The following is a 21848-nucleotide window of genomic DNA, read 5'->3' as shown; positions in this document are numbered from 1 at the left end:
CATCTCCTATGGGAACCAGGAGGGGTTTTCAGCCCAGGGTGTGCAGAGTTGGAGCCTTTTCCGATCAACGCTTGCAGGCTGTAGCTTACAGGGCAGAGGCCCAAACCCTCTGCTTTAACTTCATTGGGTCATAGCCCAACCAAGTCCCCTGAAAAGAAATGCCCTAAACTAAGTAGCAAACCCCTTGGTACTGACTGGGATGCAGCAAAAGGCTGTTTGGAGGATATACAGGAGACTGGGCAAAAACCTGTCTGGGCACTGCCAGGGCTCAGATGGCTCCTGCCTGAGCCTTGGCTGGAGTAGCTGAGAATTAAACTGATGTAGATCCATCACTCTGCTGCTGCTGCCTTTGCTAGCTGCTTCTAGCATGCTTGGTTTCAAAGGGCACCTTATATTTCTCTTTGAAGCCAGCTGTTTTCATAACAGGAATTTTTACCGCAGTGTGGCTATTTGCCAGAGAAGGGCCATCGCCTGCACCCACAGCACTGCCAGTGCTGCTGGAAGGTGAGTGGCAGGTGGGTGGGAGTCCCCCCACATGAAGATGAGCACACAGGCTCTCCAGGTGAGCAAGAAGCACAAGATGCCCGTGGCTGGACCATCTGATGTCCCATGGGGAGCTCCCACTGACCACCAAAGAGGAAACTGGTACTTGCAGGAGCCTGGAAATTCATTACCATGTACACTCTGCAAAGGGAAATAAAGTCCTGAAGAGAGAAGCAGGCCCAGGAAGTGCTCTGCGTCCTTTCAGCAGAGCTCGATAAGAGGCATCGTCTTCCTCAAAGTATGAAGGTTGGCTCCTGACAGCAGCTGAGAAATGGGTCAGGTCTGAGCCACTGCTGCAGGTCTGGGCAGAGGGAAGCACAGAGGGACAGCTGCCCAGCTTCAAGGGCTGCACGGCAGGCGGTGGGAGCCAGGCCAGACACTGCTTTTCTCCACCAGCTTGGTTTCAGATCCTGTCCTTGCACATCCCCCTAGAGCACCTCAGCCAACAAGTCCTCCCAGGGCAAAAACTTTGCCTGTAACAGATCCAACATGCTTCACACTAAATAAGGCAGCTGGCAGCATTTTGGGAGGTCCCAAAGACATAGGTTATAGAAAGGGAGGGGAAATCTAGGAAGAAAGTATGAAACAGGGAAAGGACTAATGTCAGATATCCCTGGAGGTTAACTGTTGAAAAAGGAGGCTACAGAGAGAGAAACATGCACTAGAGAAGCAGTTGTGCTTAGGGAAGACCTCCTCCCATGCTCTTGTCATGTTTAGGTCAAGCTCATCTTCTCCCCAACACCACTTCAGTTGTCCTGGCTGGAGTGTGCATCTGTACCAGATGCTGAAAGCTTCTTTCACTTGCAGTTTGCATCAAAGTAGCCTCATCCACACTGGTAATGGGTAGGACACCAACAGGGGGAAGACTAGGTGCACCGCTGCTCCTCTGAGACAACCCTCGGTGGTGCCCACGTGTGAGATGGGGTCTGCCCCAGTCCAGACAAAGGCACCTGCCCACTGCCTTCGTACCTAAGAGTCAGGAACACAGCAATAGTGTCAGGGCTTGGTTATTCATATGGGGATGCCAACTCTTTCAGTCCTAGCTTCTGAAGCACACCGGGCCAGTTATCTTCTCAACCTCAACCCCCCTGTGCTCAGCACTGGCCAAAGCCCAGGGCAAGCTTTAGGAGTTTTCCCAGCACGTCAGTGGGGGCAAGGCTAGGACCCAGCAGAAACCCAAAGGAACTGTTCTCCAGCTCCTTCCATGAAGGGATCACCACCACAAGGACATTGTGACAGCTCCCCCCTTTCCTTCTCATCCCTGAGATTAGTTCAAGCTGCTGTACAGCTGCTTACCTGGTACAAGAAGGACCAGGTAAGGATGAGATGGTCTCCCCATCTCATACCTCTGCCTTTCCAGCCAGCACGCCATGCCCTGCCTGCTCTCCTCAGTGCAGCACTGAGCTACTTCTTGCCTGACAATGGTCAGAGCTGCCCCAGAGGTTCCCAGCTTCCCCAGGGTGAATCCCCCTGGCTCACAGCTGCTAACACAGAGAACCACCAAAAACAGCACTGGGATCAGCTGCACCATCCCACTCAGCCAGGAACGCACCCGGCATGGTCAGACCCAGCACATGCTGCCATGGTGCCAAGCTCTGGCCACAGCTCACAGTGGCCTGACCCAGACAGAGCACAGGAGGACGGTGTATGTAAAGGTAACATTTACTGAGATACAGAACTGAGTATTATGAAGGACATACATGGATGGAGAGGTTAGCGACACCACTGCGGAGGGCGGTTTGGACCCCCTTCCCAACATGCCGGGGAAGGAGCCAGACACTACCAGACAAGTAACACAATGGAGATAACTGTGGCATATGCATTTGTAACAAACAGACCATCATAACATACATTTCTATGGGATCACATCTAGTGATTATATAAATCCATATAGAGATCGCTGTATAAAAACTTTGTAAAAAATACTTTAAAAAAAGTGTAAAAATGTGCATTCAAAAGCACGGCCGACACGGACAGCTGGGCTGTAAACATTATACTGAGAGTGTGCTTGTGGGGGGCGCCTGCGCCACCGAGCCCCGACAGGCCTGCCCACCAGACGGGGCTGCATCAAGTGTTTGCGGTTCTTGGGTTCGGGTTTCCCTCCGGAGCATGCGCCAGGAGCGGCGGCAGCCTCTGGGCAGGGTGCCGGCAGGCACCACACAGCCGCCGCTCCTCCCCTGCTCCCCATGGGGCGCGTGGTCCTCGTGGGATGTGCTGTGGCATCGTGGGTCCCTGGGGCCGTGAGCAGGCTGAAGGGCCGTGATGAGGTATCACAGGGAGGTTGCCCTCACCGGCGCCACCAGCCCTGCTCCCGGGTTCAGCCTCAGAGTACATGGTTGACAGGTTCCTGATCTTCTCTGTCCCCATATTTGTTTGGTCCATAGTTCCCAAGGAAGCCCACTGGGTCCTGGCTTGCACCAGGCCTGGGTGCACAGTTCTTCATACAGTACATACATTAGAGACCCTGGAAGACCCTGCGCCACTGTCTCCTCCTTCTGGCCCAGTGCCACCTTCACTTCTTCTCTAGCTGCTCCAGCAGTGGGTTGGCTTCACTCTCGGGCGTCTTGATGCTGTCAGTCCGCACGATGCAGGTGGGACGGTGCCGGTTCAGCATCAGGATCAGCTGCTGCCTCTCCTGTTTCAGCTCTTCTATCTGGGCCTTCAGCTCAGCGTTCATGAGCTCTAGACGCTCGGACTCCTAGCAGGACAGAAACACAACCGCGTGTGACTTTACTTCAACAGGACAAGATACAAGGAGAAACAATTTGGCCAACAAGCCATCTCTGCTCAGTGCTGCCCCTCAGCCCCTGCAGCACAGGAGCAGCCTGAAGACCTGCCAAGGCACCAGGTCCCTCCAGGCAGTTCATCCCCAGCCCCGCTGCCTTGCATTACCTAGTGCCAGTGCATTACCGCTGCAAGGAAATACACAGCCACCTCCTAGCACACGCCTCTGCTGCACCACAGCAAAACCTCTGCCTGGCTGCTTTCCAGGGTCTGGATGGGTGTTTGGAAACAAACCCACATTTAAGTTTTCACCCCCCATCTGCAAGTATCCGCCCTTGTGAAATGCCTCTTGTCCCCCGCTGTGTCATTTGCCCGTGTCCCACCACGCCTTGCAGAACAGCAGCAAGGTGCTGTGAGAGTTTTTCTGCCTTGGGGTCACAGGTGAGAGGGCATCTGGCCTCTGAATGGGGAAACCTTCAGGAATTTGGGCAAGGGGCCAGCATGCTGTCGGCGCCTGTCCTGTGCCACACTCCCACAGCTGCTCCTGCTCCAGCACTGAGGCAGGGACACTATCAGCCCCCTCTCCCCCAAGCCCAGAACCCACCTCCAGCCCTCTCCATCCCTGGTACCACAGGCATAGGGATGCCTGTGAGCTCTGCCTGGGCACGTACATGGCCACCACCTTCACAGCCTCATGGAAAGGGGGGCAACAGGCCTGTATTTTCCCAGGTAAGGGCACAGGAGCAAGGGGAGACAGAGGGCAGTTCAGGAGTTGCCCGCAGCTGGGGCACCTTTCTAGGGAGGTGCCCCCACCAAGGTCCCCCCTGCACCCTGGGAGAGGTCAAGGCACCCACCCGCTGCAGAAACTCCGTCCTCTCCTTCTTCTTGTTACGACATCGCGCTGCTGCTACTTTGTTTTTCTCCCGGCGCCTTTTCCTCCTCTCCTCTTCCTCATCCAGCTGCAAGGAGACAGAGAAGCCCAGGTCAGAGCCAGCAGGTGTGGGGCAGGGCAGGAGGCAGGGGTGAGCACCCGGCAGCCCCACCGGTGGCAAGGCAAGGAGAGGGGTGGCGGCAGCCACCCGAGCCAGCGGCCACCAGCAACATGGTCTAATCCTCACAGGAACCAGGCATGCTGCTGCCACGGCCTCTAACTCCACTCTGCAGGGACATGGGGAGGGAGACCAGTGCGGTACCCACAGCTGGGGACCCGGCTGGCAGGGGACAGACAACTCTTTGCAGGGCTGCTCCCTCCCTGAGAGAGGGCAGAGACAAGGGGAATAGAGCCCCATGCCACAAAGACAGGCACAGTTTGTCCCACAGACATCTACAGGCACAGCTCTGTGAGCACAGTCATTCAAAGCATCACACACACAGCAAGGGCGAGAGGCAGAGAAACCTGAAAGATCCCCCAGCTGGGCCTGGCTCTTCCCCCCCTTCCAGTACACGGGACTGTCTGCTGCAGCTTCAGCGCTGCCCGAGTCACAGGGCCACCGCGTTAAGGTGGGGACAGGTCCCGCATGCCCTGTAAAGAAGCGGGACACGGCAGTGCCTCGGCTGTTCGCCATGACTCAGTTGCTCTGTGCTGTCTGACTCAAACCACACAGGCTAGGCCAATTAGCCCTATGGGTTGGAAACCCATAATCAAATTATTTAGGGATATTTACTACAAAGCTTGTGTAAATGGCCTATGGCATGCTTACATCCGAGAACCCAAACCAGCTCCTTCAAGAAAAATCAGAGTGCTGGAAAGCCCTGAAAAGTCAGCATCCAGGTTACACTTCGTAGCATGGCTAGAGAAGCAAAGATCCTCAGTGCCTTCATCCACATTTGGCCTGGGACTCCAAAATTTGAGATGTCAGACTGAACTGCCTTGTTCCTATCAACTGATACCTGACAGCACGCATCTTCTCAAATGCAGTGGGAGCAACATTTGCTTTATGAGCACTTCCACAGCCCGTTTGCACCTTCTCTAAGGGCAGCTCCAGTCTGAGAAGGCAGCCACATCCTTCCCTTCGTACTTCCCCAAGTCAGTGTGGTTGAGGGACACATCTCCCAGACAAGCCTCTCGCAGCACACACCATCTGAACATCCTTGTTGCTCTAGCGCCTGGGCTTAGTCACCTCAAAATGGAAGTCAGAGATTCCCCAATGCCAAGGCCACAAAGTGGTGGTAGGAGTGGGGGGCCACCAGATTACCCCACACATAAGTACACCAGTGGTGCCTGCAAGAAACAAAAGCTGCAGGTGCCATTGTCCATGGCAAAGTGTGCACGCTGCTAACATTCACCGAGTCCAAAGCCTGCTAATCAAAACATCTCAATGTGATGTGCAAGGACAGGATGAAACATTGACTCGGCAGAGTTGAGGTGAAGGGGTACCTTAAGTAAGCTGCACATCCAATATGCAGCGTGTAGCATGCTTTAGAAGACAATGTCCAAGCTTTATAGCACTAATAGCTTTTCCACCTTCTCTACTTTACTTCCCAAGCATTATACCAAAGTTGCTACTTTAGCTGAGGCTAAAATATTACACAAAGTCAGCACAAGCTATGCACAGACTTCCATAATGCCAGGCTGCCACCATTCCTTTGCCAAGGCAGTGCCATGGGGCATCATGCACCACACTTGGAAGAACCAGCATGGGAACTGCACTGATGCCCCCCAGTCCAGTCAGAAGTGGCCAGCTCTCACTACACCCATGTAACTCAGATGTGGCAGGTGTTATCAGAAGTGACCAGGAAGGCTCTAACTCCACACTCTGCTGCCTTTTCCTCCTGGCAGAACCCGGATACCCACAGCAAAGACAGAAGCAGCTCTCACAAAATTTCTGTGCAGAGTTTAAGAGATGGATATCAGGGTAGCCACCATTCCCCTCCGCACATTTACCAACCACTCATCTAACCCTTAGATAGCTTCTAGGCCTTTTAGTTCAAGGATTATTAGGAGAGTGCAGAGAGGGGACATGTGCTCACAGCTCCAAAGCTCAAGAAACACACCCCAAACTTTCCTGCAAAGTACATTTTGGGTTGTAACAGGAACTGGAAGAGCAAACAGTGACCGCGCAAGCCTCACAGTATCCCCGGGAACTGCATGACACATATCCATGCCCTGTTGCTCCTTTCGGTGAGAATCAAACAATAAGTGACCTGTCCCTTCAGCTTCCCCTCTACCCCACAGAGGGCACAGCAAAGGGCTGTGTCCTTTAGATGGGGTACAGATGCTCAAGGATGGTGGCTCAGCACAGATAGCGGCAGCTTGAACTCTTGGCTCTGCTTTCTGACCACAGCTCCTGTAACTTCAAGAAAGCAGGTTTCCCCCTCTCTTCTTCTGCTTGATTTCAGTTCCAAAAGGTGACATGGCCCTGGTGCTGGGGGTTAGGACTCTACTCAGAGGCACGAGGGACAGTGATGGTGTATCACCCCATAGCATGTTTCAGTAGCTGATCTCCAGGGGAGTCCTGTGGGTAGAAGGTCTGGGGTTGCCTCCTGAATTGCTTCACTCAGCAGCATGACTGAGGCGATCATCAGCCTGAGGGGCAGGGCTCTGTCCCAGAGGGAGCACCCCAGGCGGGTTTCGATGACGGAGGAGGCCGGCAGCACCTGTCTCCAGCTGCCCCAAGAGGAGGGCAGCCTGCCCAGTGGGGCTGTCCACCACGCTGCGGGGAAGCCAGCGCCCAGCACCCACTGGGTGGGTTTTGTGCACACTCCCAGGGACAAACACCCTAGTGCCAGGAGATGTTGGTCCCCCCAGCACAGCAGAGAAAGCTGGCTGTGACCCAGCTCGCAGGGAGCAGCCTGCCCTGCCAGGTGCCGTGCAGAGCATGGCATGCTGGTACCCAGCGTCCCCGGGCTCCGGCTCCCTGCAAGAGGAAAGCAGCTGCAGGCTGCATTGCAAAATTATGCGTGGGCAGCTTCTTGGCTACTCATGGGATAAGCAGCTACTGCTTCAGCTCCCCTAGGCTTTCACTGCAAAGCCTGTGCCAGGGGCAGCTCCATTTGCTGTCCTCAACTCCTCAGCTTCGCAGGCCATGCAGGGGAGGAACCGGCTGCAGGGAAGGCAGCCATGCGGGGGCTGCCAGTGGATTTCCCCTTATCTTTCCTCCACATGGTGTCTCAACAACTGGCTCAGAGGACACTCGGCACTTCCAGTACCTGCTGCGGGGCAGAGCTGCCCTGTCCCTGTTATGCAGAGGTGGGTGAGACCACATCCCCATGCCCACTGAGCAAAAGCAGCTGTTGCAGGGCCAGCTCAGAGGTGCCTGAAACAGGAAACCCCAGGTGCCCTGAAACAGGAAACCCCAGGAAAGGAGCTGTGCCCGGGAAGACAACACAGCTACAGACTCCCTCTTTCTTCCCCAACCCATGAAGTGAGGCGGGCATTGCACCCCATTTGCTGCATGACACCCAGGCCAAGAGCTTGGGACAGCATTTGGCTTCAGCTGCCAACCCACAACTGTTTTGCCCGCAGAGGGACCAAAGCCATTAGCATCCCCCAGGACTTTCCAATGGCCTCCTGCAGCATCCTAGCCTCAGCTCTTGCCATTATGGAGCTGCCCAGTCCTTCCCCAGGTGAGCTCCATGGGATGCTGCACGAGCTGACTGGATGCCCCCTTGGGCACAGAGCTCCTGTGCAAGGTGATCAGATGGACTCTGTCATACCAGTTCTCCCCACAGGAGTCCACCGCAAGGGGCTGGGGGGCAGGAACAGGCACCCTCCCTGCAGGTGGGCCTGGGTGCTGCTAGGCTTTTGCCAAAAGAGTTGAGCCAAACCAAGTGTCGGCACCATTTGGAGAGTGGGCTGCTCCCTGGAACTGATGTTTTACCCCTTTCAGCTCACAGCTCATCACAGGCAGCTTTTCACATCAGCTAGCACCTGCTCGCTGACATCTCCAGGGAATGCACATCACCCCATCCTCACACAGCATCATCTGAGTTATCCTCATGCAGGAGCAAATGCACTGTTCAGAAGGGTTGTCTATTGGACCGTCTGACAGCAGCCACCACCCTCACCAATGTGGGGCCTCTGAACTGATTGAGCAGAACTCCAGCTCCGTCTGCAGGCAGTGGGAGGTGCAAACACTCACCACCAGGACAGCAAGGGTCAAGGAGTTAAAGACTGGACAACCAACACATGAGACAACCACACAAGGAAAATGCTGTGCAAGTGTCTCCCAAGTCCTTGGAGCCTGGTTCTGACGTGCCAGCTTGCGGTACGGAGCAGAAGCCGCCCACCTTCCCTGTCCCAGGAGCCCCAAGGTGAAGCCAGGCCCCCCCCCACCCCACAAACAGTGGGGCAGGGGCAGCCCCAGCCAGCAGCACAAGCTGTCACCACTGTCACTCAGCACTGCTCGCCCACGCGCCTCATCCCCCTGGGAAAGGCAATGCCAACGCCAGCAGCACCAAGGGCTCGTTGGCACTGGAGACAGGATGAAAGCATCGCGCAAGCCCTCTGATGGGCCACGCTGCTTCTCCTTTGGGTGCGTGCCCCAACCTAGGGACAGGCTGGGTTTGAGTTCAGCCGGCTGCCAACGGCTGCGTGGGACCAGTCAGGTCTGGGACACTGAGGCCATCACTCCCAGCCCATGCCACAGGGACAGAAATTCAGGCAGGGGGAAGAGGCAGCCGGTAGAGCAGCTGCCAACATGCATCATATCACCAAACAGGCAGCGTGACATGCTTATAAAACATGTTGCTGGCCACCCTGGCAGGAAACCCAAGCACTGGCAGGAGAGAAACCCAGGCAGGTGCAGGCAACAGCCCTGCAGGGCCATCTGTAGCCAGGAGCCCCCAAGACTCACCTCACTTTTCACAGGCTGGGGTCTCTTCCCAAGCTTCACCTCCAGGAATTGGAGTGGTGAGATCATGGCGCCGATGTTGCGGATGTCGGCGTACTTCAGCTCCTCTGCAGTCAGGGCTGTGCCAGGCAGTCCTGTCAAGGGGCCAAGCCCAGGCAGTGCGCCGGCCGTCAGGGACGGGTCGGGGATCTGCCCTGGCATCATAGCAGGGGAAACAGCTTCGTAGGCTGGAGGGAGAGAGAGACACAGCCCATTACAATCCAGCTACAGGGCCTCACAACATGGCACAAGCCAAATTTATTCTACAGTCCCATCACCTAACAGGGTGCAAACCAGGGAAAGCAGATGCTCTTCCCCAGGGATGGCAAAGGCAAGGAGTAAGCAGAACCTGGTGACAGAAACCAAAATATATGAATCCTGCTAGGAAGGACACGCTACTGGTATGTAGATCAGGAAGGGAAGAGACACGAGAGGCAAAGCACCAGAAGAACAGGAGCTGGCTGCAATGACAACAATGTGGTCCCAAGGACTAGTGGTTTTGGCACACCTTTCTCTGGAGTGCAAAAGATCAAGGTTTGCTCTTAACTGAGTTCTCATTAATGTGTAGGTTATTAGGACAAGAAGAAAAAGGCACAAAGAGGACCATAATATGCCTTAGGCTGGATTTCTTCTGGGCAGGCTCAGCCTGCTGGTCAGGGCTGGGACACGGCACACGGGGACCAGGGATAAAACTGTGAGAGAAAAACCTGCCACTGAACAAACATCTCCCAGCACAGACATGAGGAAGCGAAGGCTGGAGAGGAGGGGACATGGAGCAAGGTGCAAAAGGCTTCTTCTATCAGGAAAGGAAAAAAAAATTACAGCACAAGTGAGAATAGGATTGTGACAAGCTTTGGCAAGCCACTTATAGGCAGAAGAAAGGGAGTTACCAGGAAACAAGCAGCTAAGATAAAGAAATAAAATTATACCTAAAATGGGAAGCTCAGAGCTGGAGCTGTTGTATCAGCCAAAAAGCAAAGGGAGCAGGTGGTTGCTGGCTACAGCACAAGTACATCCCTGCTTGTGTAACTGGCCTGGGACATTCAGAAGTGACCCAGTTACAACATGCAGAGTCAACTTCTGTCCACACAGCAACCATTCCCCGCCACCGCCCCCCCAACTCAACCACATGTCCCAGTGCTCATCACAGAATAAGAGAATCACAGAATCATATAGGTTGGAAGAGACCTTTAAGATCGAGTCCAACCGTAAACCTAACACTACCAAGACCACCACTACACCATGTCCCTAAGCGCCTCATCCAAACGTCTTTTAAATCCTTCCAGGGATGGCAACTCCACCACTTCCCTGGGCAGCCTGTTCCAATGCTTGACAACCCTTTCAGTGAAGTAAAATTTCCTAATATCCAGTCTAAACCTCTCCTGGCACAACTTGAGGCCATTTCCTCTTGTCCTATCACTTATCACTTGGGAGAAGAGACCAACACCCACCTTGCTACAACCTCCTTTCAGGTAGTTGTAGAGAGCAAGAAGGTCTCCCCTCAGCATCCTTTCCTCCAGGCTAAACAACCCCAGTTCCCTCAGCCACTCCTCACAAGACTTGTGCTCTAGACCCTTCACCAGCTTCCTCGCCCTTCTCTGCACACGCTCCAGCACCTCAATGTCTCTCTTGTAGTGGGGGGCCCAAAACTGAACACAGTATTCGAGGTGCAGCCTCACCAGTGCCGAGTACAGGGGCACGATCACTTCCCTAGTCCTGCTGGCCACGCTATTTCTGATACAAGCCAGGATGCCATTGGCTTTCTTGGCCACCTGGGCACACTGCTGGCTCATATTCAGGTGGCTGTCAACCAACACTCCCAGGTCCTTCTCTGCTGGGCAGCTTTCCAAAGCGCTCTCATGCACTGCTTTCCTTGCTCTGCCCAGCCGGATCAGTCCCAGCACACTCCAGGAGCCACCAGGCATCCACCCCATCCTGCCCCCACGCCAGGAAGTACCCACACAGCAGGGAGAAGGACCATCGATGTCAGGAGAGTGAAACAGGCTAATGGACTGGACCCAAAATCTCACTGAGCAGATTCCTGCAACCACTAGAGCCAGTCACAAGGCAGGGTTCAACAAGCAGTTGGGCAAACTCATGGAAGAGGGGCCCACGAAGGACCATCAGTCACAGTCTGCACAAACTCCTGGAAGCTCTGACAGCACTGATTGCCACAGCGAGAAGGTGCATTAAGTGGGGGATAACATGCACTTGCCCCGCTCTTTCCAAAGCATCCACTCACAGCTGCTGAGAGACCAGGTAACAGGCAATGCAGACTTTTGGTCCAGGCAGTACAGCTGTGCTAAGCAGAGGCACACACACATTGTCAAGCCAGCTGCCACAGTTCCTCAGCGCTTGGCATCCTGGGGTGACAAATCTGTCAGTACCAGGCTGAAAACGTGAGTAAAGCTGCATGTGAGATAGGACTGTTGGATCACAGAGCCACAGAACAGTTGGGGTGGGGAGGGACCTCTGGAGATCACGTGGTCCAACACCCCTGCTCAAGCAGGGTCAGTGGGAGCAGGTTGAACAGGGTTAATCATGACAAGCAGAGAAGTTAAGGATTTCTTGGCACTGGCACATGTCTTTACCCAGGAGATTATTTGGTATATTTGTTAATGTGAAGGAACAGGAGATGAGCAGCGGAAGGGAAGGAAAGCCAATCATACAGGTTAGTCAAGGGTAGAGAGGTTAATGCAAGCTCCACGATCCCAGCATGGGTGCTGTGCAAGCTGTACTAGCATGACAGACAAGGGGATTTGCATCAGAGAGCACCTACAAGCTGTAATATGCTGTGAGCTGTCTAATATACTGTAATCTGCCACCAAAGAGGTCCAGGTGTCAGCACGAGATGTCCCTGGCACAGTTTGCTCAGCAGACAGCAGTGGTGACCAACGGGACTTGAGAAAGAGCATGAAAAGCAAATGCAGCAAGACCATGACCATAAAGAGGCAGCAAGCAGGAATCAAGCCCTCTGCTCCGGTCATCCTTCAGGAGGAGAGACCAGAAAGGGAAGAGCAGGCCAGTGCTCAGCAGTGCTGCTATGCAGTGGGAGGAAGCTGGGCCTGGGGGAGGTGATCTGCACAAGGACATTAAAGCCTGAAAATAAGAAGATGGGAAAGATAGGAGAGATGAGTAACTTCTGAAGTGAATTGATACTACATGATGAAATGGACTCCTGCCCATTTGGTGACAGAAGAGAAAGAAAATACTTGGTAATCATACTTGTCCTCAGAAAAGACTACACATCAACTTGTTGAGATTGCAAGGACCTAAACTGATCCAAAGTATTCATTCTTCCATAGCGACCTCTAAACCAGACAGCTGTAATTCCACATCTGCAGTGGTTGCCTTGTACGGTGTCAGGAGATGCCTGTTCGCAGCAGGGTTCTGAAGCTGCACGCTACGTCCCTCCCCTTCCTTTCAGGCCTACACACAGCTAAGATGCTTCCCTCCTCCAGAAACCAGGCACCATCCTGTCCTAGGCTGCACAGAAAAATGCAGAAAGTTATTTGGGGACTGTGCCTAAATCCCTACCATCTTCCTCAGAGACTGTCCCCCTCCAGCAGGAAAGTGCCGGGTCAGTGAGGTGGCATGGCAAAGGGGAGGTGACTCCAGAGGCTTTTCCCAGTACATACTACCACAGGACTCAGCTGTGTGGAGTTAAATTCAGTCTACCATTTTGGGATAGCTGCACACACTGCAGAGCTAGCCATTTCCCAGCCGCTGCCACTAAGATGACATGCTATGGCACTGGGGAAGAAGCCTGCCAACAGCAGTGCACCCCTGGCCAGCTGCTGCACACCCCCTCACTAGCAATCCCATAATCCCATAGATGTCCATCGTCCATCCCAGCTTGAACAGTTTGGGCTTAAGTAAAAAAAAAATAAATAAAAAATCGGTAGCTAAAGTATATGAACGCCCTCTTGAAGTCTCCCTCCTGCAAATACCATGTGTGAGCTGCTATGGCACGCACTGATTTGGGGCCCTGATCCACCCTTTCACAGGCTTCAGGCTGACTTGAGCCCACCACTGGATGCCTAAATCCATTCTGGACTTGGGGGACCTGGTTTTAATTTGTTGTCTTCCATCACGACATGCAGCTCACAGGCGCTGGGCTGGACAGTCCAGGTCCTCAGCTGGACCAAATTCAGGGTCACTGCAATTCATGAAATAAGGAGGGAAGAGAAATCTGTCCTCCAGACTGTGGGACTACCTGGCCACCAAGCACTCCTGAGCCTGGGGCAGCTCCCCAGGTACAACTGGCTAAAGATTTGAGAAAACATTGTGTTTTCTCTGGCCCACCTTTTCCCTCTACCTCTTTGATCTGGTAGCTTAATATGCCTTGAAATAGCCCCCATACCAGTGTGACAACAGGCACAGGTCGGAGTGAAGGAGCTGGCCCAGTACCTAACACGCTCTAAAAACTTATCCTGGATCGAGGGACTGTACTGCCAAAGCCCACATCACACCTGCATCAGTGTAACCTAAATCTAAAGCTGTTCAAACCAAAGCACCAGAAGCCACCTGGAAGAACATGAACCTGCACATTAAGATGAGCCGAGAACTAGGTGGGAAGGGGGAAGTGACTTCTACAAGCGAGACCTTGCTCAGGGGTCAAGAAGCTCAGGAGCACATTGAGAACTGCCAAGAGTCAAGCTGAGTTAGACCTTGGAGAGGAATGTAAAATCATTCCCAGCAGGGCTATAACCGTGGAAATAGGAAGGGAATGAGGAGAGACGCCATCCCTCTCTGCAGAGCAGGGCTGCAGTGACAGATCATCCCACCCAGCCCTCAATGCCCCTCAGCCCCAGGCATTGTCACTCCCTGCTGATCGGAGGGACTCTCTTGTTCCACTCCTTTTGCCTCTTCCTCCTGGAAGAGAGCCTTTCCTTTCATCCCAAGTTCCAGACACTTTCACCTTCTTTTCTGATTAATGCTAGAGGTAAGAAGTTGTACTTTGATTGTGTCAAGAAAGCCAAGGCATGTAATTCTATTTAATACTTTGGTCTTCTTCCTGAGGCTGTTACCCTGGAAGACACTGACATGCCTGCCTATAGCTCCAGTATATTTCTACCATGTTTAGGTAGGGCAGAAATAACTTTGAAGTTCAAGATCTGAGTTTGACCTTTAAGTTGCAGTTTTTCAATAGCCACATCTTGCTGGATGGGCTGAATACAGCTGGTGCCTTGCCAATTCCTAATTCCTTTCTGGATATTCCCTTGCAGTGTTTGTTATTTCTAAGGCACATGAACCAACTCACCTCTGTATTCCTTCACTTTCTAACACAGTGCTTCAGTTGGGATTCTTATTAGATTTTTTCTTTTCATAACTGATTATTAATACAGTCTTTTTTTCCTCAATGCCAGGCAGTCTTTCAATGTTTCCTTACACGAGCTGAGAAACGTTGTGTCTTCAGTAAAACCTAGTTTTCTGGTGTCCTACAGCTGAACCACACAATTCCTGCATTGTATCAGCTATGCTTTTTCACATAATGAAGCCAACAAAGCAAAGCAAAGCAGTGAGGGGAAAGAGAACGTGCAGTCTTACATCTGACACTGGGATCTGCGTGACGCCAGCTGCTTGAGTTTACATTCACCGTAGCTGTGCCTTCTGCACTGATGCTATTCATCATTTCGTGCCACGACATCAAGATGCTCCAGAGTGAATTAGGAAACAGAGAAGGCTTTCTTAAAACTTCAGTTCAGCGATGACCAGCTTGTGTCATTCAATGCTCTCTTCAGCAGCTATCCTTACAGCAAAAATCTGGTCAACACGTGATTTCATGGGTCAAAATTCAGTTTGTATTTCCTTAGCTTTGCCTCTACACTCCCCTTGTTCTGGTTAAAATACTGTAACACAAGACTTGACCTCTTGCCAAAATGTCTGTAAACCCTCCTAATTATTGCAGTCACTTTTGCGTCCTTGCTTTGGCACTGTTCTTGTTATGGTCTCGGTCAACCTCAGGTCAAGCTCAGTTATTTTATCAGCAGTCTCATCCCCAAAAAGCTGACAACACTACAGCTTCCTTTGCTCACCTTGGTTATGCTGCATCTTTCCCATCAGCAACAAGTGTTTCTGTGCTTTGTCCCCCAATTATGTCCTTATGGTCAACAGCCTGTGACACTGGTTGATTTAATACTTCTTAAAGGCAGTACCCATTACTCATAGTTTTTCTCCTATTGCCGGGGTCTGTTATCTTCTGAAGCCTGCAACCTAGTAGGAAGAAGCTTTACCAAGTCATTACTGTCCCATACAGTTGCTCAGCTTCCTCAGCGACACTGTCCCTGCATACCCTCCTGTTCTTTCTCCTGCAGTTCTAATCTTCATTTGCTTGGGGTTTTTTTTCTTCCCATACTGATTTTGCTGCTGCTTTTTCTGGGGACTGTTTGTTTGGTTTTTTTGAAGGAGCTCATGTTTGTACAGCAGTTACGGCATAAATCTAATGTGCGTAGGCATAATCCACGTAACCCAATGTCCCCGGGGGCTTGTACTCGGGTTGCTAGCCTGCATTCACACCCCTCCTGCCACCTCTTCAGTGCTATTCTTACCCACAGACGAAAACTGGCACAGGAATGCCTACCTGTGTTGAAATCATACATTCATTTCCCTGTGCAGAAACTGCCTTAGTTTGTATCCACTGTTCCCCCAGGGCCATCCTATGCATCTTCACTTACCCAGAGGTGCTGTTTGCTTCTTTATAAACCCAATGCAGTTGCTGCTGCTGCATCAACAGCATCATCGTGCAGAGAGGACCGCAACATCCCAAAGCAGGCTCTGACAGTCACACTTCAATTTAAATTGCCATTACTGTCTTATCTCTGCTGTCAGCTTCCTTGGCGAGAGTGAGGGCTGTTTGCAACCTTATTTTCAATTTTGCTGTCTATAAGTCACAGTTTCTTCCAACATAATCTATTTTACATGCTCTGACAACTGCAATGGTTGATCCAACTACCCTTCCAATGCTCAGAGAGCCAGTCTAGCACCTAATATTGCCAGCCAGCAGATTCTGACAGTCTGTAAATACCAGCATGTTTCTCTTTTGCCCATGTTAAGCACTGCGCTAAGGCAAAGTCTGTCCTACCAGCCCTTCTCCACGCTGCCTGCAGAACGAAGGCTGTGCTTGCCTGTTGTTCTCTCACTCCAGGCTCGACCTGGGTGCCTGACAGTACTTGTCAGCTGCCATGCATCAGAGCACTGCCAAAGTCTGCAAGCCACCATACAAACGATCTTTGATCTCTTCATCAGTGTGTTAGCACTTACCATACTATTGCCATTTGTATGTACTGTCTTGGAGCACCTAAGTCACAGCAATGGGCCTTTCATCTGCTCCTGGCCAACAGGCAATAGTTCTGCTTTGGAGATCAGAAGCAGTGTTGCCATCCATGACAAGCAACTTCTGGTTCCTTAGATTTTACTATGGCTTTACTGTCTTTTTTTTTTAAAAAAAACTTTTTTAGCTCCTGGCTACCAAGTTTGCTCAATCTGTATGTCCTACATTGCATCTTTCTAGTTCCTTCCGTTGGCAGAAGGATGATTTATACGAAAGCCCTTTCCTGACATGCCCAACTTCTCACGCCCCCAGAATGTAACTTCCTAAACAAAGACAGGGCAGTTTGCTACCACTCATTCTCTGAAGCACACATCCACTGGCTTTTTTCTATCTGGGGAGACCGCAGGGTGCTGAGGGTCACTGGAGCCTACAGACCTTCTTACACTTCAAGGTTCAGCCCCCAGTGAGTGCCAAGTTAAGCATGATAAAGCCAAAGGCAGAAAGCCACTACCCCATATTCCCAGTGCCAGAAGTACCTAGCCATGCAATTATAGTTTTCTTCTGTTGACCAAAATGTGCTACTCTCCCATTCCCAGGCAACTGTTATCTGCTATAGATGCATCTAATGCGTCTAGTTTCAAGTAGTACCTTATAGCAGGTCACCCCATCTCCTGTCTAGCTTCTTCTGGTCTGTATCGTTAAAAGCAGCAACTTGCAGTGCCCATGCCAAAGGCTACACTGATCAGTATCAAAGTTATTTGCCAACCATCAGAACACAGCAGCAGCAAAGCCCTTTGGCTGTAACTGATCTTTTCAGATACCCATGCAGTAGTGCTGGCAAACATGGACTTTAACAACAGCCACTGTGCATTCATTCATCTGCTGAACCTGTTGATGTAGAGGAACCCACCACCTGCAGTGTACTGAAGAGCTGCAGTGACACCCACTGGGATAAAACTGCGCAATCCCCCTGTTTACCAAGGACCTAACATTACTTAGCGTTACACAGCATTCAGGGAGATTCCCCTTTATTTAAAGGCCAGTTTAAGGCATGATCACAGCATGGCTTACGAGGTTCGCTGAGCTGCAGCATGCCACCTCTGTATGCTAGACACCATGGTACCTCACTACCTCCACACTCCACTTCCATCCCAAGAGGGAGAGATGGCTCCTACAACCAGGTCCTGGGTTTGCAGGGCCAAAGAAGCATCTGTTCCCTTCCCGCAGAGATACCCAGCTGCTGCCCTTGCTGTTCCCTTCCTCCCGTGGGCAACCCCACATGGTGGGAGAAGAGCTGCAGGGTTTGTGAACACCCTTACGTATAATGTGCCATCGCAAACTCCCGAGCTCCAGCGAGTGGACTGCAGGGCCACGATGCTGAAGAGAGGAAGGAGCTGTGAAGGACAGTTCCACAGGAGATGGAAGTCTAAACCTTTTTCTTGAGTGGGAACTAGACGTGCTCAGCCCTGCATGTCTAGTTTCACACAGATGGCAGGAGGAACGTCCAAGTCATTCACAGACAGAAGGTTGTGAAAAGTTTTCCAAAAACAGGAATGCAGAGAGCCTTGCTGCCTCCCTCCTCTTCTCCATCAGGGAGGCACACAGCTCCCTACACTGCTCTCACAGGACAGCCCAGAGCAGACTGCCTGTCCTTGGCAGAAGTGCAGTTCTGCAGCCCCCACCCAGCTGAGTCCCCCCCATCAGGCCCCCACACCTGCCTGTCCGATGCTTTGACTCCTTATCCCCATTATGAGGAGGGGGGATAACAGTCCTCCAGTCCTCAGCTTTAGGAATAAACCCCTCTTTGCCATTAGCAAAGCAGTCAGCTCACAGTCCTTCTTGTTCTCTGAGCATTTTCCTCCATACCTTCACAGGGTAGTAAAAAGCTCTAGTTTAGCATTACACTGCCCCCACCACTGCAATGCAGTGATTGACTTGTAAGCAACCTGTAACAGCAGGGTTTTGTACAGCACCTAGCATAGCAAGGCTCCTCTATTGCAATAACTAATTGCAATAATTGCAAAAAATTGCAATTCATTATCACAGCATTATTATTATTAGAGATTGCAATTAGTTATTTGTGGCAGACATTTAATAATGCTGCACCACCCACTGGACGGCAGTCCAGAGCAGGAAGGTAAAAGCTATCCTATTTCTGCCTGAAGCAGTACAAAGGGATTTGGGGAGGAAGGAATACCCTGATCGGAGCCAGGCTGCAGCTCAGACACTGAGGTTAACAACTGACTTGTTGAAATCCCCCAGGACCTTCCATGACCACATGTGGTCAGGGCTGGAATCTTCTTCAAGAAGACAACCCTCCTCCAGCACAGAGCTCTGCCCTCAGGGGCCAAGGATGGCCTCAGAGATGAGAGGCCCCCCCCTAAAAACCCCTCAAAATTATGCCCTGAATGCCAGGGTCATCCACAAAGACCTCTAATCCATATAAAGACCAGCTCTGGCTAGTTTGCAACAGCCCTGCTCAGCTGAGAGGCCCATATGGACCTTCAGCTCCCTGGCTACATGTTAAAACAGCCTGCAATGTTTGGATTGATACTCTGGACAGTCCAAGCAACTGAGAAATCCATGCAAGCAGCCAAAGACAGATGGCATTGGGTTTGCCGTGCCTCCTCCTTGCTGCACTGGCACTGCAGGACACGTGTAGGCTGGCAAGGGGTCCATGCCACACACCATGGCTCTGCCTCCCTTGCTCTTGGGGCCAGGTCCACCGGGAACAGCCTACTGCAGTGAAAAAGAGCCTCTCAACAGCTTCACACTCAAGACACTGCATGCTGCCAAGTACCTGGCCCAGGCAATGCAGCTGAAGTAGCAAACACTAGCACGGGGAAGGAGACCGCAGAGCAGATGCTCAGCGCTGCCTGTGCTTGAGCAGCCTAGTTAGACACACTGCTCAGATGGAGAGGGCAGGAGGAGGCAAGAGGTGTGAGGGAGTATCTACTCTTCCTTGGCAAGGACTGCAGCAGAGACTTTTGTATCCTGTAAGGAGGGAAATGCTCAACGCTCAGCCATGGAGGGGAGGGAGAAGCATCCATAGGTGTCTCAGCGAGGAGACAGAGGCAGAAACCTGCACATTAACTCTCAGCAGATCTGGTTAATCCCTCAGACCCCAGGAACCTGGGACAACCAATCACTGCTTGACACAGGGACAGTTTGGACGGCAGCTCCTGCACCCACCCACTCATCCCACAGATGGGCAGGTTTTTGCTTTTTTAAATCACTAGGAGTCATACTAAGAATCTGAACTCCAATGACTGGCATTCCCAGATGTCCCCACGCAAGCACTCACCAGCAAATTCCCAGTGCAGACTCTAGCAACGGCCTCCAGATAGAGATTTTCATGCAAGTTCTCAAAACTAGCTAAAAAATCCTGGTCTGAGCTGCAGAAGCATTTGTTTCTGCTGAGCTCTCAGAGTCCAAACACACACACACACAGTTTGGCAGTGGTTGTGTTCCAGGGCTGGTAATACAAGCCATGGAGCAGGCTGCCAAGACAAGCAAGAGAACGAGCCAGGCCCTGTTTCATTGGCCACCATACGCTGCATATGGCCCTGGAACCAGCCAGCACAGTGTTCTCACCCTCCTTGAAGGCATAGGAGACCCTGTGTTTTCAAATACACCTCCACAGGGCCTTCATTAAAGGAAAATGGAAACATAACGTGGCTCTTGCTCTCTTGCTATTTCTCCCTTTCCCCCAATTTGCTCTCAAACCTATTTCCCTCCCATGGAAAAAGAAAAGTGCCTCCTGGAGCAGACCGTGCAAAAGAATGCAACTTCCATTCAACTCCACGCCTGACTGCTAAAGCGGACTTGGGACCAAGCGGTGGGGGAACCTCCAGGGCCCCTTTCCTTCCCAGGGCCCCGCGGGCCGGAGGCACGGCTCACCGCGACGCCAGCCCTCCCCGCGGCACAAACACGGCGGCCGGAGGGACTCCGGAGCCCTCACCTGCGCGCCCGGCCGACAGGTGAAGCGGAGGCGGGGAGGGCGCCCGCAAGCGGGGAGAGGCCGCTCCCCGCCGCCCCCGCGGCGGACCAGTGCGGGGGCAGCAGCCCAGCGCCAGGCAGCCCCGAACGGCAGCCCCAGCCCCCGCGCACCGCTGGGTGCGGGGGCAGCAGCCCGGCTCCGAGCCGCCTGTGCGGCTCTGCCCGCCCCCCCGGAGGGTCTCCCCACGCCGCTGCGGTGCGCCCGGCCGCTGGCAGCCGGACCCCCTCCCCGCCGCCGCGAGGTGCCGGGATGCTCCTCCGGGCGCCCCCCGCCGCCGCTCCCCGCAGCGCCGCCGCCCCGGCGCAGCCCCCGCCCCCGCCCGCCGCAATCCCGGCCCGCCCGGCGCTGCCCCCGCCCGCGCCCGCACCCACCGTGCAGGGGGACCGGGCTGCCGAGGTGCCCGCGGGGCCCGGCCGCAGGGGCCGGGCGCGGGCTGCAGGCTCAGCCCCGCCGCCTCCGCCGCCCGGCGCGGCGCTGCCCCGACCCCCGGGCCCCGCCGGGTGCCGATGTCGGTGCCGGCCGCCGCCGGGGCGCCTTGGCCCGCCGCCGCCCCGGTGCGCGCCTCCCGCAGGCTGTGGCGGGCGGCGGGGTGGGTTGCATCAGCCCCGGTTATATAGCGGCCCCGGGCTGCGGGGAGGGGTCGGGAATGCGGAACCGGCCGGGTTGCCAGCGCCACACGTCAGGGAGGGCGGGGGAGCGGGGCCGCGGGGCGGGGAGCGCCGCGCAGGGGTGGGACCAGCCGGGGCACCGGCACCCCGCACCCCGACATCCCGCACCGCGGCACCCCGCAGCCCGCACCGCCACAGCCCGGCATCCCGCACCCCACAGCCCGGCATCCCCGCATCCTGCACCCCGGGACTCCGCACCCGCCACTCCTTGGCACCCCTGTGCCCTCGCAGCCGGCAGCCCCGGCACCCCCTGGCCCCTCCGCACCCCAACACCTCGCACCCCCCGACCGGGTGCGGGACCCCCCGCGCTCCTATTTGTGCTCCCCCCACCTCCCCGCTCTCCGCTCCGCACCCCCCCGCGCACGCCAGGACCCCGGCCCGGGCAGCCCCGGCCCGGTGCCGCCGCAGCCCTGGCCGGGCCAGCCCGCAGGCTCTGTGCGGAGCCCCCGCTCCTCAGTCCTGCGCCTGAGAACAAGGAGGGAAAGGACCAGAGAGAGTGGCCAGGGCTCCCCAGCGCCAACCGCGCCTCACCCACGGCAGCAAAGATAGAGGGGCAGGGAGGGCTGCAGGGCAACCCTGCTGCCCCGTGGGAAAAGAGCTCCTGCTCATCGCATCCCACTCCAGCCCGGCCTGCTCACGCCCCACACGACGCTGTCTCCCCGATACACGGGTCAAGGGCTGTCAGCCCCAGCTCTGCCAGCCCTCTGACTGGGATGGAGAGGAGCCAGGAGGAAGCAGAGGGGTTCAAGGCTCCCCTGCCCAACTGCTTTGGTCTTCTTCCCTTATCATCACTGGGACATCCCAGGAGG

General features: G+C 54.0%; 1 protein-coding gene across 2 annotated transcripts; it reads right to left on the bottom strand.

The window, feature by feature from the left end:
* Positions 1-2189: 2189 nt before the first annotated feature.
* On the bottom strand, positions 2190-20997 carry JDP2 (Jun dimerization protein 2). 2 transcript variants are annotated; one of them, XM_072865388.1, is made up of 4 exons: positions 20743-20997; positions 9063-9286; positions 4122-4226; positions 2190-3241 (listed from the first exon to the last, which is right to left on the bottom strand). In XM_072865388.1, the coding sequence occupies exons 2-4, from the start codon at positions 9261-9263 to the stop codon at positions 3056-3058; spliced, it is 492 nt and encodes a 163-aa protein (XP_072721489.1). In that variant the 5' UTR covers positions 9264-9286; positions 20743-20997; the 3' UTR covers positions 2190-3055. The 2 variants fall into 2 exon arrangements, with proteins under 2 accessions (XP_072721489.1, XP_072721488.1); XM_072865387.1 differs by lacking the exon at positions 20743-20997 and adding an exon at positions 14649-14669.
* Positions 20998-21848: the final 851 nt, after the last annotated feature.

The sequence above is a fragment of the Ciconia boyciana genome, chromosome 6 (assembly GCF_034638445.1).
Source record: "Ciconia boyciana chromosome 6, ASM3463844v1, whole genome shotgun sequence".
Lineage (NCBI taxonomy): Eukaryota > Metazoa > Chordata > Aves > Ciconiiformes > Ciconiidae > Ciconia > Ciconia boyciana.
Note: the sequence above shows the minus strand (reverse complement) of the source record. Positions and strands in the feature narration are given on the sequence as shown.

What these genes read in the sequence shown, in the direction of transcription:
- JDP2 (XM_072865388.1), bottom strand. Translation starts at nt 9,263, where the DNA reads ATGATGCCAGGGCAGATCCCCGACCCGTCCCTGACGGCCGGCGCACTG. An exon ending in CCCAGCCTGTGAAAAGTGAG is followed by an intron (nt 4,227 to 9,062) that starts GTGAGTCTTGGG and finishes GTCTCCTTGCAG; the next exon opens with CTGGATGAGGAAGAGGAGAG. An exon ending in GGACGGAGTTTCTGCAGCGG is followed by an intron (nt 3,242 to 4,121) that starts GTGGGTGCCTTG and finishes CTGTCCTGCTAG; the next exon opens with GAGTCCGAGCGTCTAGAGCT.